This window comes from Haemaphysalis longicornis, unplaced genomic scaffold (assembly GCF_048455015.1).
Source record: "Haemaphysalis longicornis isolate Haplotype H1 unplaced genomic scaffold, Haemaphysalis longicornis Haplotype H1 scaffold_7, whole genome shotgun sequence".
NCBI classification, from domain to species: Eukaryota; Metazoa; Arthropoda; class Arachnida; order Ixodida; family Ixodidae; genus Haemaphysalis; species Haemaphysalis longicornis.
The window spans coordinates 2078875-2094667 of NW_027526422.1; the positions used below are offsets into that span (position 1 = coordinate 2078875).

The following is a 15793-nucleotide window of genomic DNA, read 5'->3' on the forward strand; positions in this document are numbered from 1 at the left end:
CTGTCCGTAGCACCCGCGCAACGATCGCCTGTTCAGTGAGGCACTCAGACGTTTCCAAAACATCTGCCCTGACGTTTGATCCGTGGAAAAACGGAGGTAGTTGAAGAGGCACCCAGCGAAATTCAAAGCAGCAGGGACGGGGACAGGGCCAAAGCGGCGGCATCGGGAGGGGTGTTTGGAAGGAGAACTGTTCCTCTCCTCCTCACGATTCCTCGTAAGCGGCGCAGTTGACTCATTTTCTGAGGGGTGGACGGGATGCGAGGCGTATCGCGGCGCATGGTGTCGGCGTGATTTGCCTGGAGAGCCGGCGGCAGCTCGCAGTTTCGGTGCTTGCTGTAACCGGATTCAACTGTTAGACCCGATATCGCGGCACTGTAGCATTGTAATAAGCGGTTTATTTTCCCAAAGAAAGCATACAAAAGTGGACGGTGCCATAGCTGTTCATCGTTATATCCGATATATTGTTATAAGCGGTATCGTTATAAGTGGAATCGACTGCATAGCCTTGGCACTTTCACTGTCCCAAAATTCATGCCATCAGCTGGACTACAGCGTCGTAGTTTCACTGCCCCAAAATTTCCGCCGCCGGCAGGACTATAGAAGCTAGTCACGTGACATGTTCCCGATAAACCCTCGTAAAGCTAGTCATGTGACATGTTCCCTCCAAAATTACGTAAAGCTAGTCACATGACATGTTCTCAAAAGCACGTAAGGTCACTTACATGACTTGGCCTAGCAACAGTGATTCCGCGTCAACGATCCGCCAGAGCACCGAGTCATGTAACCTCGACCCTCACGCACCACGCGCGTAGGGCGGAGTGCGCATCATGTGTACGCTCCGCTCCCCTCTCTCCGAGCCACGGTCGACACATGTGAAGGCGGAGCTTCCGGTGACGTCGCAGGCAAGTAAAAGCTCGAAACAGCCAGCGCGGCGACAGCCATTTCGCCTCCTCCACTCCGTGCGCACGTGCTGCTGCCATGGGAAGACCGAAGAAAGTCCGAACGCCCGAAGAAGACACAGCTGACCAGGAAGAGCGCACAAGCTCCGCTGTTCACTTCAGCCTTGCACCACTAGTGCAAGCCGTGCACATTTTGTTTGTGCGGTCCTGTACCGCGCAACAATTTTCTGCACTTTACGCGATTCCACGAAAAACAGAAACCTTCAGTCTTATGGCGGTTGTAGCGACAAACAGTTGGTAGTGCAATGGAATAGAAAACAGTGTCACCACTTAGTGGATAACGATACACAAGGCTACCGTGCTTGCAGCTCCGGTGATTGCGTGATGAACACATGGAAGGTTGCTAAAAGGGGACATGTCTTTATTCAGTGCACAGCAGCAAAGGCCGCGCTTAAGATCACACATGCATGCAGCAGCCGGTGGGTTGCATACCTTGTTGGGCTTCTCCATCGAGAGATGGCACGAACAGCGACAAAAGAAGCAAACAGCGCACCCTAGGAGGGATGCTTGGTGCTTGTGGGAGAAAGTCTGGCGGGAGCAAAGCACGGCCAGTCTTTGCCGCAGTGCGCAAACCTCACTGCACGCACTCAATGCCCCTCAAAACATACTTTTTTTTGCCGTCGACAAGAGCGTGGTTATTAACAATGCCCAACTTTCGCGCTTATGCATCTTGAACAACGGTACATAACGAAAACACGTTTTTTTGTCGGTGCCCTGTTTAGCCTAGGTGTCTGAGGCGAGAGTCTGTGCACTTCCGTGACCCCATCGCCGGCACGCACACACACACACACACACGCGCGCGCGCAAGACGCAGCACGGCAGCACCAAGTTTGTTCTGTGTTGGCTCACTGACGCTGGCCCACAGTCTTTTGCCGCGCGCCGTGTCTTCCCGTCCAGACGGTGGCGCCGCCACGTGCGCCGTCCGGAGAGCGCAGCTTCACCAGCACCGGCGGCGCCTGCAACCCAGCGAGCCGCTCCTCCCGCAGCCTTTGTTCACCACACCGAGCACTTCTTGGCGGGGTTCATTCGGCTCATGTTGGGGCAGTTGTAGGCCCGCGAAAAGTCGTACGAGTTGGACAGGGGACCCAGAACCCTTGAAAGAAAAAGAACATTCCCTTTGAGGACGCCGCGTGGAAAATCCTTTCTCTGCAAGTGCTTACTTTATTGCACACATTGGCAATAACGGTGCTCTCTCTACTGATGCGATTATTCTACTACTGTTAATTGTTACTGCAATAGTATTAGCGTCCAACGTTGCATCTTCGTGCACTGGGCAAACACGTGCGAAGGCTCCAGACCAAACCTCGAAGCTCGGCAGCTCCCCTAACCCCCTAGACCTTCCTTGAGAGAGAGAGAGAGAGAGAGAGAGAGAGAGAGAGAGAGAGTTTTTTTCTAGAAAAGGGTCTGTGGGTGGCCTCCTCGTTCCAGGAGTCCATTGGCACGGGCCTCTTCTGCCCCCTCCACCAACTTGCGCTGGACGTCGAGGGAACAGCTGGTTAAGGCGCTCTCGCAAAACTCAGTACGATACATTTCTGGCTGATGTCGCACACCGGCGAATAATATTTTGTTTCGCTTTCTCTTTTTTTGTGAATGATTGACACAGAAAGAAGCCTGCTACAGTCAAATAAGCCTGCGTAGAAATCAATGAATTTCCATTCATTTGGAAATGCTTAATCCAACACGCAGGCCTGTTTTCATGTCGGCGAAGAGAGCAAGAGCGCACAATGTAATATGCACTGCACAGCGCTGCAGTGCCGCGATCTGCTGCGACCAACCTGATGGGCCCTGGGCAATGGACCGATGTTCTGATCTTGTTGAGCGCCTCTTCCGGCCTCATGGATCCGCACCATATCTGAAAAAGAGGGCCAGCGGTTTTATGACGGCCAATGCCATATATGTATGTGCAGTGCTGCTCATTCGCGGCCATTTTCCTTTTTCAGGCAGAATGACAGCAGGCAAGTAGAAAAGGGCGAACGTTGCAGAAAAAATAAAGGCGCCTTTTCGGCAAGGCACTAATCAAAAGGAAAAAATGTAACTTGGAATTGAATTATTCATCTCTGGCATATGGGTAAAGAATGGAAAAGGGCTCTGTGGGAGAGGCCTTCATCCTTCCGTGGTTAAGGATGATGATATGGGTACAGCAAGTCCCATTAGATCACGCTGTCTTGTCACACCTTCTTATCCTGTTCCAGCGCTGTCTTTTGCAACAAAAGTATGTGCCAGCAAGCCCACACTAAAACGCTTTTCCACGCAACTACAGCTTCGGTAAATTGCGTGTTTGACACTTCAGCCTACCGCAGAACCTTGAATAATGGCGGCATAAAAAACAGGCTCGAAAGCCGGTCGCTATCAAGGACCCGTCTGGGGTAAAGCTGCGTGAAGAGGCTCACCAAGGCGAAATGGCGTGATAAATGCATTGCTCACGCCTGGAAGGCAGAGCCGCTGCTGGTGGCCACCTTGTATCAAGAATCGCCCAAGCAGCCTCACAAAGCCGCCAAGAACGTTTGCGCAGTGGGAAATTTGAGCAATGCTCGCTCGCGCGTCGACACACCCGCGGCCGGAAGGCTCCCCCTGCAGCTTCGGCAACGCCATTCCGAAAGCAGGAATTTGTGACATTTTGTTTCGGAACTCTTTTACGGCGGCTATATTTAAACGTGAAAGTTTAACAGCTCTGAGTTGTACGGGGGATTATTAGACTGCAGAAATTATTGTGCGTGAGTCTTACCAGGCCACCTTTGGTATCTTACCAGGCCCCCTGGATGTAGTGAATGCAGACTTCTGAACGGACGTGCAGCCCACAGAGCCCTGGATCACCGCTCGGTCAGGCAGCGGCCGCGCGAGTGCGAAGCTCGGCGCGACTGAAATTGCGTTTCCTCTCATGGGCGTCTTTTCCCCTCTGTTACCATGACTCATTACTCATTGCTTTGGACAGTCGTCCTTGTTGGTCTCGACACTAGATGGCGCAATGTGGAGCCTCATACGACTTGCTGAGCAGTGTCACGCTCGGCCCGTCGATAGGCCTAACATCAGGCCTAACTCCAGCCCGCGTTCGCTACTCGCCTGACTACGCGCGGGCCTCAGTTTGTCTCTAAAAGCCGCTTCTCAGCCGCAGGCCATGACGAGGTCCCCTTTTGGTGACCCATATCGTGGCGTTGTGTACGGGTACTCGTCCGGAGGACCTGGGTTCGATCCCCATCAAGAGCCAAATTCTCCCAATTTTCTTGCCAACTCAGACACTTTACTTGTATTCTCTTTTTGCTGCCGGCCATTCTGCGTGCAGTTTTTTAGTTACCATGGCGGATTTTCGACATGCGACGACGACGCGGCATGCCTGCAGCTTACAGAGTCACGCAATGCTGTCGCTTTAATATTGAGCACAATCTCGACGATTACTCTGGCGCTAACTTTGCACAGCCTTCAGCATCGGTAACGAGCCTGAAATGCAATACGGCGTCTCGAAATACTCGACGTGCGATGCAAAGGGCAAGTGCATCGGTTTCCTCTCTCGCAGTCTTTTCAAACCGAAGCTCGATTGTAGAGTTACTCCATAGGTAAGCCGTCTTCCTCCTGTTATGCCCGTACCGTGCACACCCCCATACAGCGTGGACCTCCTCACCTGGGCGTAGTTGAGGAAGAACAGCTGGTCGTGCGTGAGGTTGATGCCCGGCAGCAGCGGCTCCTCCCCGTGCTGTTTGACCCACTTCTTGTACGCCTGCAGAACACGGGGGAAATCAATCAACTCTTTCGGGCCCACTGACTGCACTCGTTGCGAAGCGCGAACACACGATGAAACGTCGAGGCCTGCAGGGCTACTGCACTGCCTGCGCCGCCAACTCCAACCGACAAAGCTACCCTTCTCTGTATCCAGGCTATACCTTTGCGTTCAGTTCGCTCGCTTTTTCTTGCCGCCGTCAAGTGATGCGCCACGAAGAAGGGCTAAGGGAAGTGGGAAACGATGCTCGTGATGGGGTCCGACCTTCACTGTGTCAGCGCTGGTCATCACGAGCTAAAGACGCTGCAAAAAATAAACATAAAGGAAGAGTACGCTAACGCGTAAGACATGAAGGTAGCGAAGCTGTACGCAACCTTCACGAATACCACGACGCTTTAAGTCAACGATTGCAGCCGATTTGCCTCTTCTTCGCTGCCAGGACATTTACGCCATCATTGTCGCTATAAGCGTGAGCTTCCTTCATTTTTTTGGAAGTGATAATCATTGGTCATCACCTTGGAGGGGCGTACGCTATGACGAGCTTTTTTCGTTCGGAGCGAGTGCACGATTACGGAGAACGCTGGAGTCTTGCTCACTCCGAGCCACAATTACGGCGAACGCTGGAGTTTTTTTTTTTTTCTTTTTTTTTTTTTTCTGGGGGGGGGGGGGGGCGGGTATGTTGACCAATTTTCCAAAAATGGGCATGCTTGGCTTGACAAACGTGCGCCGGGGGCGCTGGGCGGTCTCCGTGCTCGGCATTTTCTTGGTGTTTTTAACTGGGACAGGAAGAATGACGACTTCCTCAACAGCTTCGCTGTCAAAAGTAGCCCCAAGGCGCAGAGCACGCACAAGTGCGATTCAGGAAGCTTCATTCAATGGCCGAGTGGATTGTGGGCTGGGATCCCTGTTTTCGGAGCCTATTTATTGCGAGATTCTGGGGGTGTTTTCCGGAGTACTCGCTTTTTAGACGATAACCCCCTTTTTATCGCAGTTCGTTCCTCGTCAATCGCCAATTCTTTCAAATTGGGAGTTTATTTTGCTGTATTCGCAACGCTCCCAAATCTTGGTAGAATGGTCCATGAACACGAACGCAGCAGAACACGCCAAGCACATTTTTTAATCCCTTGAAGGTTTTAATGCGGAAATCCACGAGCTAAATACCTGAATACAAAACATGTACGCGTGTGCGTATTGTAAACCCATAGGTTCTTTTAATAATACCATTCATAATTCACCAAGTTTCTGGCGCTGGTGTAAGCACGCTCTTTTGGATTGAAGACTGACAGCTTCAAAAATGCACATCCAACGTTTCCGCCAGAAACAGTGGGAGCGAGAAGCATCCTTGCTCAGCAAGGAAGCACAGGATGGTATGATGTCTCCCAAACGACACAGGTTTACCAGTGCTAGCTCTGATAGTTCACAAAATTACTAACGACCTGGCTCATGACGCCGGTTTAGAAAAAAAATGGCCGTGTATTTGCTCACTTCTATGCAGATGTCGCCGAAAGACGATAGTTTTTTGCCGCCCCTTCAACGTAAATGCCTATCTTCTATCTCCCACAAACCTCCCACGCTCTTGCCGCTTCATGTCCCGCTTCTCCCATGATAATCACGCCAGTTAATTTTTCCCGCGTTCAGCTACTCGCGCGCCATTGGAGCCTTTCTTTGGAGCCTCTCGTTACTTTTGGATTCGGAATTCCGCCACGATGTCCAGGCTCCCGTGCGAGCCCTTTGTGTATTTTTCGGTCAGAATATTGTCTTCAACGTGTATTTTTTCATGTGTAAAAATCACGCAGGTGTCTATTTTAAATTAAAAGAACACCGTGGGTATCAGTTATCAGCGAGTATCTGAAAGGACGGACGCCTCCGCCACTTCCCGGAAACGACGCTGTCCACTGACAATACTGCACCGCGCAACATACCGCATTTGCACGATTCTAACGCGGCCCCGATTGTAACACACAGGAAAGATGAATTTTGAATTTTATTGAAAATAAAATCACTTACGAAAATCCGAAAAAATAATTTTACACCGATTATTTTTTTTATTTATTTACTTATTGGTACCCTCAGGACGATATGGCATTTTAGAGGGGAGTGGTTTACAAATAGAACAGAACAAAATAGTGCACGATACAAAAAGTTTTCTTGCTTATACAATATTATACCGCGAAGATGCCAACACACCACGTACCTGGCAGAAGAAATCTTATTTGACGCATGCAACTGTAGCCCCACAAATCCCTTGTGCTTCATAAACTTGCTTATCCAGCTCATGCTGGAATTAAAACTGGAGCAGGAAACCCTGAAAGTGTTTGCAAGCTCAAGTGCCTTAACCTTCACAATTTCGGACGTGACGTGTAGTTGGTTCATTCGCTGCTAATTTATGAATTTCACCTTGGAGTCTTCAAGCTGTTAAAAACATCCGGTGAAGCCGTGCATGAGCATGTGGCTCTGCAGCTGCCCTGCTTACGACAACCGCGCACTCATGTCTCCGGGGCGTCCAGTGTTCATGCTGCTGCTCGGTTTCCCTCGCTGTTGGCAAGTTGTTGAAATTACCTTGAGCTTGATGAACGCTTCATTGGGGTACCCATTCGGAGCCATGACGACTGAAACTAGGTGTTAATCGCGGCGGCAGAAATATGGGCTGACTAAGGTACGCACATTGAAGAATGGGTTCCCCAAAATTCACACACGTGATGTTGACGGGCTGTTTCGGATTGTATTGAGTTGTATTTTGGGAGGAATTCGCGTCTGTGGAAATTCTGCTCGCAGCTTTGAAGCAAATTTCGGTCCTGAGCACCATTGTAACACGAACACAAGCTTCATCAACGGTACATTTACGCTCCCTACAGGACGAAGGACTCTCCCACTTACCTCCAGCCGCTCTCGTCGTGCGCTGCCCGAGTGTGCGTTTGTACGCCCGAGCTTCCGTATATCGCCCCTCCGTCGAGTTACTGGCCTTCCCCTACTTCTAGATCACCCGTCTCTTCTCTCGGTGTCCACTCGGTTGCCCGGTTGTCATTTCGTCTCACTGCATGGCCAGCCCGAGTCCTTTCTTTATTTATTTATTGTATCATTTACGCAAGTTTGCTCCCCCATCCAGAGAGCTCGCTTCCTGTTACCGTTCTTCGTTCTGTGGCCCGCTGGGCCAGCCTAAGATTGCTTTATATTTGTGTGGTAAGGCGCCAAGTTTCCGCTCCATGTGTCATTACCGGCGGGATGCATTGGTTGTGTATTCATCTTTTGAGTGACAGAGGTAGCTCGCTTTTCATGATTTGGGGGTGTTTGCCAAGTGCACCACAGCCCATACATACTCTGCGGCAGGTTTCTTTCTCGTGGTTGGGTTGCCGAGGAGAGCGGACGCGCTTCACATCGGCTCTGTCTCTAATGACAAAAATTTTCGAAGCCCTGATTTGTGCTCACTAATGTGTTCGTGAAGGCACACGGCATCGATTGATAGAAATATCATCAAAGGCAAGTCGATTTATCGGACTATTCGATTTTTCATCGGCGTGAGGTCACTAAGCCTAGGCGTGGTCGCCCAGGTTAGGCCCAGCGCCGCCGCCTCGACCCCGCAAGATCGCAAGTTTAGACGCGGAGATGGAGCCGTTCACTCAGCATACCAGTGATTTTGGAAAAATGAGTGCGCAAATGGAGGGTGAAGACATTTCACCTGAAGAAATGCAAGAAGCAGGATGGAAAATGGCGAGCGTCCGACTCGCTCGAAGTCGACAACGAGAAACCCCGTCGCGGACGAACGAAGACGCAACCGCAGCTAAACAGGCAGCGGCTAGCGCCAGGAATCTTTGGCAATCAAGGCTGCGAGAATGACAGCGCTGCCAAGGGATACCATCAAGATCGTCTTGAGACCTGGAGGAGATATGGACGTGGCCAAGCTAGGCATAGTGGAATTGACTGCGGCCGTTCATGCAGCGGCCGGTAACAGCAAGAAAGCTGTGTAAGAGGGCATCCTCTTTGTAAATGCTCAGCAAAACAAAATTGTGATCTGCACCTTCGAGGAGGATCGAACCAGCCAGATCTAATAAATCGCCATACGGGAACAGAAGCATGAAGTGTGCGCCTACAGAACTGCGCCGCGCGATACGGTCAACGGATCAGGGAAATCCCGATCAGCGAGACCTCCGACGAAATTGCCGAGCCCGTGGTCAACAAGCGTAATCCGTTAGCTCTAGGAGTCAAGAGAATCGGCGAAACGACAACGGTCATCGTGCTTTTCAAGGGCACGAAGGTTCCGAATTACGTGAGGTACGACTCGGCATTGCTAAGATACTCTCTCTATCGAAAGCAGGTGGGTGTCTGTCACCAGTGCGGACGCGTTGGTCATCAAAAAGACATGTGTCCCACCCGAACGAAAGAAGATTCCGGAGATGCGGAAAACTCAACCCGGAGGAACAGCATCCATGCTCACCAAGATGCAAACTATGCGGCGGCGGCCACGTTACGGGTGACAAGACCAGCAAGGCACGCTACAAGACGCCATATGTCGCCAGGAAAAGACAACTGGAGCGGCGTTACGCTTCGGGAGAAGATAGCCAGCTGTCATCGGAACGCGGCTTCCGAGTACTGGGCTCCGCACGCAAATCAAGATGCCATTCAAGGAACCGCTCGACTTCTGAGAGCCGATCACAATCCAACGGTGGCATCTTGCGCCGTCAGAGTCGGAGCCCCAGCACTTCCCGGAAAAGAAGATCCCCGTCGAGGGAACGCGTAAGCTGGGCGGACGCGGCCAAGGGCACCAGGAAGGCCAGCGGCAACGGAACCAAGAAACAGCAAACGCAAAGCAAAGAGCGCGAAATGATAGAGGTTCTTCGCGAGGAAAACAAGGAACTGAGAAGAATAGTAGATGAATTGAAGAAGAGTGTCTGGCGGAGACTAGGGACAACGACACCGCCCCGGGCCCTTCGAACAACATGTCGGAGTCTCTGCCTTAAAGGGCAGGCAATGGAAACTGCCGGCGATGCCCAGGAACTGAAAGAACTGGCCCTAAAGAAGAGGATCACGGAAAAACGTGGTACCAAAGAAATTATCAGCCACGAAGTTCGCATAGCAGACCGGTTGAGCAAGCTGGAAAAGAGGATGGAGCGAATGTTCGCATCGAAGATGGAAAAAATTATCGACTCGCTGGAGTCGGCCATCGCCGAAAACAAGCAGGATAGACCACGAACGGTTCTTAAAGATCGGGGGAGCCATCCCACACCCTTTAAGCTATGAGGCCTTATCCCAAAAACAGGACCCACGCATGGCGTTGCAGGGCGGCACTACCGGGACAGACCAATCATGTCCCCAGAAACAGAAATAGCCGTTTGGCAGTGGAATTGCCGCGGCCTGGACAGGAAGTGGGCAGTTCTACTGCGGAACATCGAGAACGGCGACCGGAAACCAGTCATAATCCTACTCCAAGAAACTTAGTAGTGCGTCGCCCCCTACATGGCTACAGAGCGCTATGGTCTACCGACGACTACAGCCGGGGACTATTCGTTATGTCCAGGAAGGAGCATACAATGCTGGAACTTAATCTCACGAACGTTACAATTGATCACGCCTTTGCGGAAGTGGTGGCGGGCAAGAAAAGAAAGGAAAGCATTTATATCCTCAACGTATACAGCTACCCATGTAAACGCAAACAGCGCTTCAGGACTATGTTACAAAAGGCGAGTGCACAGGCAGGCTGCTCCAAGCTACTGGCCCGGAACGCCACAGCCAGAAACCTGGCGCAGGATGCGCTCGACAACGGGTACGTCCTCGTCACGGATCCTGCCAATCCGGCGAGAACGGCATTCGCTGTCCCGAGACACCACCCCCGACCTCACCTTTGTCAAGAACATCGTGGCGGAGGACGTATAGTGGACGAACACCGGACTAGACCTTGGAAGTGATCACATGATTATGGAAACCGCAGTGCGACTGAGTGGGGCCAGCGCACCCCAGGCACGAAATCACACACGGGTCGACTGGGAAGTTTTCAGAAGGCGAAAAAACCAGGCCACAGACGAAGGCCAACCAAATCCGAGACAGAGACGCCTGGGTGAAAAACGTTACCAGGGATGTCGAGACGGCCACGAGAGAAATCGAGACGGAGGTTAAAGTTGACAGCATGGGCAGCAGGCTAGCGCACCTAATCGAGGCGCGGAAGCGATCCCTAAAAGAGCAATGGAAGAAATAAAGCCTCAAGAGAGGGCTGCGGAAGAAGATCGCCGATCTTAATCGCAAGATTCACGAGCACTGCCGCACGCTAAACAACCAGGAATGGAACGAGATCTGCAACGCTGCTGACGGTCAACTCCACAATGGCAGGACCTGGAACCTGCTCCGGCACCTACTGGATAAGACGAAGGCCAAGTCTCATCAGAGGAATAGACTTGCAAAGATCCTACACACGGAAATCAAGGGAAGAGGCGAGGATGCGGGGAAGAAGAAACTTCTGGAGAAATACATCCCCTCCATGCAGAAAGTCACCCATAAAGATTACCTTGGAAGCCCAACGACAGGTTGGACAGAGACATCGACGTCGAGGAAGTGCGGACGGCACTGCAAGAGCTTAACAGCAGATCGGCACCGGGCCCCGGCCGCGTGCCGAACAGAGCACTGAAGAACCTCGGCGACCGTTCGATAGTGGCCCTCACGAAATACTTCAGCGAGGGCTGGATGTCGGGAGTTGTACCGAAGGGGTGGAAACATTTTAAGATGATCCTGATACCAAAGCCTGGAAAGCCGCCGAACACAGACAACCTCCGCCCCATATCGCTCACATCCTGCGTGGGCAAGGTAATGGAGCGCGTCCTACTAGCGCGCTGGCAAGAATATCTCGAAGACAGCGACCTCTGCCGTGCGACTATGACTGGATTCCTGCAGCACCTGTGCACGAAGGACGCCATGATACAACTGAAAAACCTCATTGTCGACAGGGATACCCGAGACTCAAGGGTCGTCATGGGCCTGGACCTACAGGGGGCCTTCGACAACGTCAACCACTAGGCGATCCTAAGCCAAGTCTCGAAGCTGAACATGCGCAAGAGGACCCACGAGTATATAAGGAGCTTTCTCACAGGGCGAACGGCAGAAATCGTTGCGGGGGATCTCGTGACGGAAGCCAAAGAGAACGGGAGCCGAGGCACGCCTCAAGGGTTGGTGATCTTGCCACCAACCGACCATGATCGATTGGTCATCGTCAAGGTCGCCAGTAGACTCGCATAGGTGGAGCGCGTCGGGCACACCGACGACGTCAGGCTGTGGGTCGAGGGCGGCAGCGACGTTCCAGTAGAAGAGGCGCTTCAGCGGGCGGTACGGACGGTTGAGGAACGCCTCGAGGGCACTGGCATCACGTGCTCACCGAGTAAGCCCGAGCTACTGGTGTACAGGCCCAAGGAAGGCCCCCGCACCGAAAAGAGAAGCGATCGCGAGGAAATCTCCGTCTACACCAGAGATGGTACCGCCATACCCAGAGTAGAAGACATCCGTATCCTGGGAATGCTTATTAACGAGCACGGAGGCAACAGGAAAACGGACACCGGTCATCGGCAAGGTGGCCAACGCCATCAGACTAATGAGAAGAGTGTCGAACAGACGGAGGGGACTTCGCGAGGAGAACCTCACGAGGCTCGTGCACTCTTTCGTCCTGAGCCACATCACATACGTGGCCACCTTCCACAGATGGAAGGGACGAAAAGAACAAGCTCGTAGCAGTCATCCGAAGGGTATACAAGATGGCCATCGGAGTTCCCGAGTCCACCAGCACGGAGAGGTAGTACCCTCTGGGCATCCCCAACACCCTCGCCCAGAGGATTGCTCAGCTGGAGAGGCTTTCTATGACCAAGCCCGGTAGGAGAATCCTGGAGAAGCTGGGAATTCGATATCACGAACAGCAAGGGGCCAAGACGCCCGTTGCGGACGAGATCAGGAGAAAAATCCGCGTGGACGCGATTCCGCGTAACGTGTACCCCGAATACAATGAAGGCAGACGCAAGGCGAGGGCCAATGCGATGGCAGACCTGCACGCCGGCGACGCGGGCTCCCGCTACGTGGATGCTGTCGAATATGCGAGCAGAAGAGGTTTAGCAGAGCGGCGGCAAGCACGACGAGCAGCTAGCACACCCGAAGAGGCCGAACAGGTGGCCATCGCACTGGTCATCAAAGACCCGGGCTGCAGCACTGTCCGCAGCGGCTCGCGGCAGGCAATCAGGAATTTTGCCCGAGGCAGTGTCTCTGCTGCTGCGATGGAGAAGTTTTAAACGAGACACCGAGACACCTGGAAAGGGGGGAATCGAGTGGTTTCCGGCACACGGAGGGGAAGTGTCGGACACCAACGCAAACCGTAACGAAACCGCACACGCCCGCGCTTGTGGTTCAGCAGAAGAGATGGAATGGCCAGCTTCAAAGAGATCACCAAGGCCTATCGGCTCGCCAGACGCGCGCTCCCGGCGCCCAGTAAAGGGTCGAGCAGGGAGCAGGCAGTCATATAAAGGGTGTCCCAGCTATCATGCACCAAGATTTAAAGAAAACAGTAATGGCGTAACTCGAGGAAATCCCAGTGCATAATGTTTGCAGTACTGTGGAGAAGCGGGCAGCAATTTTTTTGTCAATGAGACAGATAATTGATTACAATTAGTTAACTCGATAAGTACTGTCCTGATCACCAAAGTGTCAGTGAGGCACTTGTATTACATAGCTTGCATGTGACGTCTCCACAGCCCTTTCTGGAGTACCGCCCTCCGCTTTCCCAGTGCTACTCGAGATCCGAGGGGGAGATAAGTTCACGGCCTTCCACCGTACACGCGGTGCTCCAATATGGCCGCTACAGCTCACGTCAAGGACGTCTGTGTCGTCATGGGCCGCCATTTATACATCGCGCTCGCCTTAGTTTCATCATTGGCTTGGATTGAAACGTTTTAGTGACCGCAAATTTAAACAAAGTGCCACAAAATCGCGAAGAATAGTGTGCAATTTTGTATGTGGAAAATAAAAACAGGCTGTGTTAAACTAGCGAAAAAGGAAGTAAAGCGTATTTTTGCCGGAACGGTTGTGCCTGCTATTCCGCAGTCCAAGGTTGTAGTTACGAGCAATGTTAATATTGGGGGGGAGGGGGGGGGACTCATTAGATACTGATTTTATTAATTTTACCATTATTCTAAATAAGAAGTTGTTTGAAGAGTTTGGAAAGTTTTTTGCGCGTTCCTGAAAACTTTGCCTGCGTGGTGAACCGGTGCACCGACCGTCAGCTAGTTAACAAGAAAAAAGAAAACGTGGCGTTAAACAGTCGTGGACGATGACAAGATAGGACGCATACAAGCGCCCGTATCCGTCGTATCTTGTCTTCGTCGAAGTACGTTTTGTTTCTTCTCGTCGGCTACAAATTTCGCGGCGGCATATTACCCGCTCAGTCATACGTCCTTCCACTGCGTCATAAGCAACGTTTTGGTGGCCACCATAGCCACCATAGCAACGTCAGGTGCGATCACGTACTGCCTGCTGTTTCACCGAACACAGCTACCGCAGAACAGGCAGGATTTCGGCTTCCTTGTAGCTCGTAAACGTGTTAATGCATAGTGAACAAAGCAAATCCAAAAAAACCGGTAAAAAATCCAATTGTCTTGCCAAGCCCAAGCCAAAAAGGGGGGCCTTCCCATGAACCCCCACGACGACATGGCTTACCAGGCGCAGTTTCCTCTCTAGTATACTTACTAAGAAACTCTATGCTTGTAGGTACCCACGAGGGGCATCTAACTGCGATATTTTCAGCCAGGAACAAATTGCGTACTCATTTATTCTGAATGATAAAGAAAATCCGCGAAATATGAAAAAATACCACGTGACGGCACCTCCGCGCGCATTAGCCCACATCGTAAAGCAGTGCCCTCAAACAGGCTGCCTCTGAGTTAGCCAGAATGAAATAAATAAAAGAAAGAAAGAATAAATCGCGACCGAGTTTGTGCCTTATCTGCACACGCGCCTCACGAATCTTGCTGTTGCTGCTGATTCCATGCATGCCATTATCAAGGTGATGCGCTGTATCTTCGGGCGGGTGACAGGCGAAACAGTTGCTTTCAATCAGCTTATTTGGGGACAGCACGTTGTTGGGCTAGTTGGTGTTCCATGATAACAATAAAACTGCGCAAAAGGACGGGACGGAAGAAGAGGACAACAAACCAGGCGCAGACTCACAACTAAATTTATTCAGAAACAGCCTACGCACCTATATACCCTTCCGTGCACATGCGCACAGTCGCATGCATTTAATCACCAGGACGCGTTTAAAAATTCATACTCACTACAATACAAAGATAGTGACGCTTCGCTAACGCAGTTATCACCATTTTTTCGTATATGAAAGGCCTCTATTAGTTCCCTTGCCACCTTTTCCTTGCTCCGGCCCAGCACTGTGGTTTTTTGCAGTTGCGGCTTGCAGGACTTGTTTTCACAGTTCTTGCAGTGGTGCGGAAGGTGCGAGCCAGTTCCATTCTTTATTGACAACTGGTGCTCTCTTAGCCGGTCGTTTAAACATCGGCCAGTTTGGCCAATGTAAACCTTCCCGCATACAAGCGGAATCATGTATACAACCCCAGTTGCGCAACCCACATACGGTGTGGTATGTCCCTTCAGGCAGTCTTTTTTGTTGTCCGGTCCTCTCAGGATCTTGGGGCACAAACTAGCCAACTTCCGGGGGGCAGAGAAGACTACCGGCACTCTGTGCCTGTTGGCTACATTTTTGAGGTTGTGTGCCACCCTGTGAACATAGGGTACAACCACCGGGTTTTTGCGCTTAGGGGTGTCCGTCGTGTATGCGGCCCTGCCCTTCACCTTCTGTAGCAACGACTCGGCTACCGCTGTCAAAACGACCACAGGAAAGCCAGCCGTCTGCAGCCTGGCAACCTGAGCGACGAAGCTCTCTTGCACCCTGTGATGGCATGACTTCGTCAGAGCACCTTGTAGACAAGAACACGCAATGGCCCTTTTAACAGTCTTGGAGTGCGCGGAACCATACGGAAGCAGGTCTTTCCGCACTCTTGGCTGGTACAACCAACAAACGTAGTCTGATAAAAGCGTCATGTTAATATCTAAAAACTGCAGGCAGTCATTGTGAGGCAGCTCATGGGTGAAAGAT

The 15793-nt window shown here is 51.7% G+C and overlaps 1 protein-coding gene across 1 annotated transcript in view; it reads right to left on the reverse strand.

Annotated features, from left to right (window-relative positions):
* Positions 1-1290: 1290 nt before the first annotated feature.
* LOC144144302 (neprilysin-1-like) overlaps positions 1291-15793 on the reverse strand; it is a 205113-nt gene continuing 190610 nt past the window's right edge. The window contains exons 19-21 of the mRNA XM_077675682.1: positions 4576-4671; positions 2735-2811; positions 1291-2052 (exon numbers count right to left, since the gene is read on the reverse strand). Coding sequence (XP_077531808.1) covers positions 1953-2052; positions 2735-2811; positions 4576-4671 — 273 coding nt within the window. The 3' untranslated portion in view covers positions 1291-1952. The remainder of the gene's footprint in view (positions 2053-2734; positions 2812-4575; positions 4672-15793) is intronic.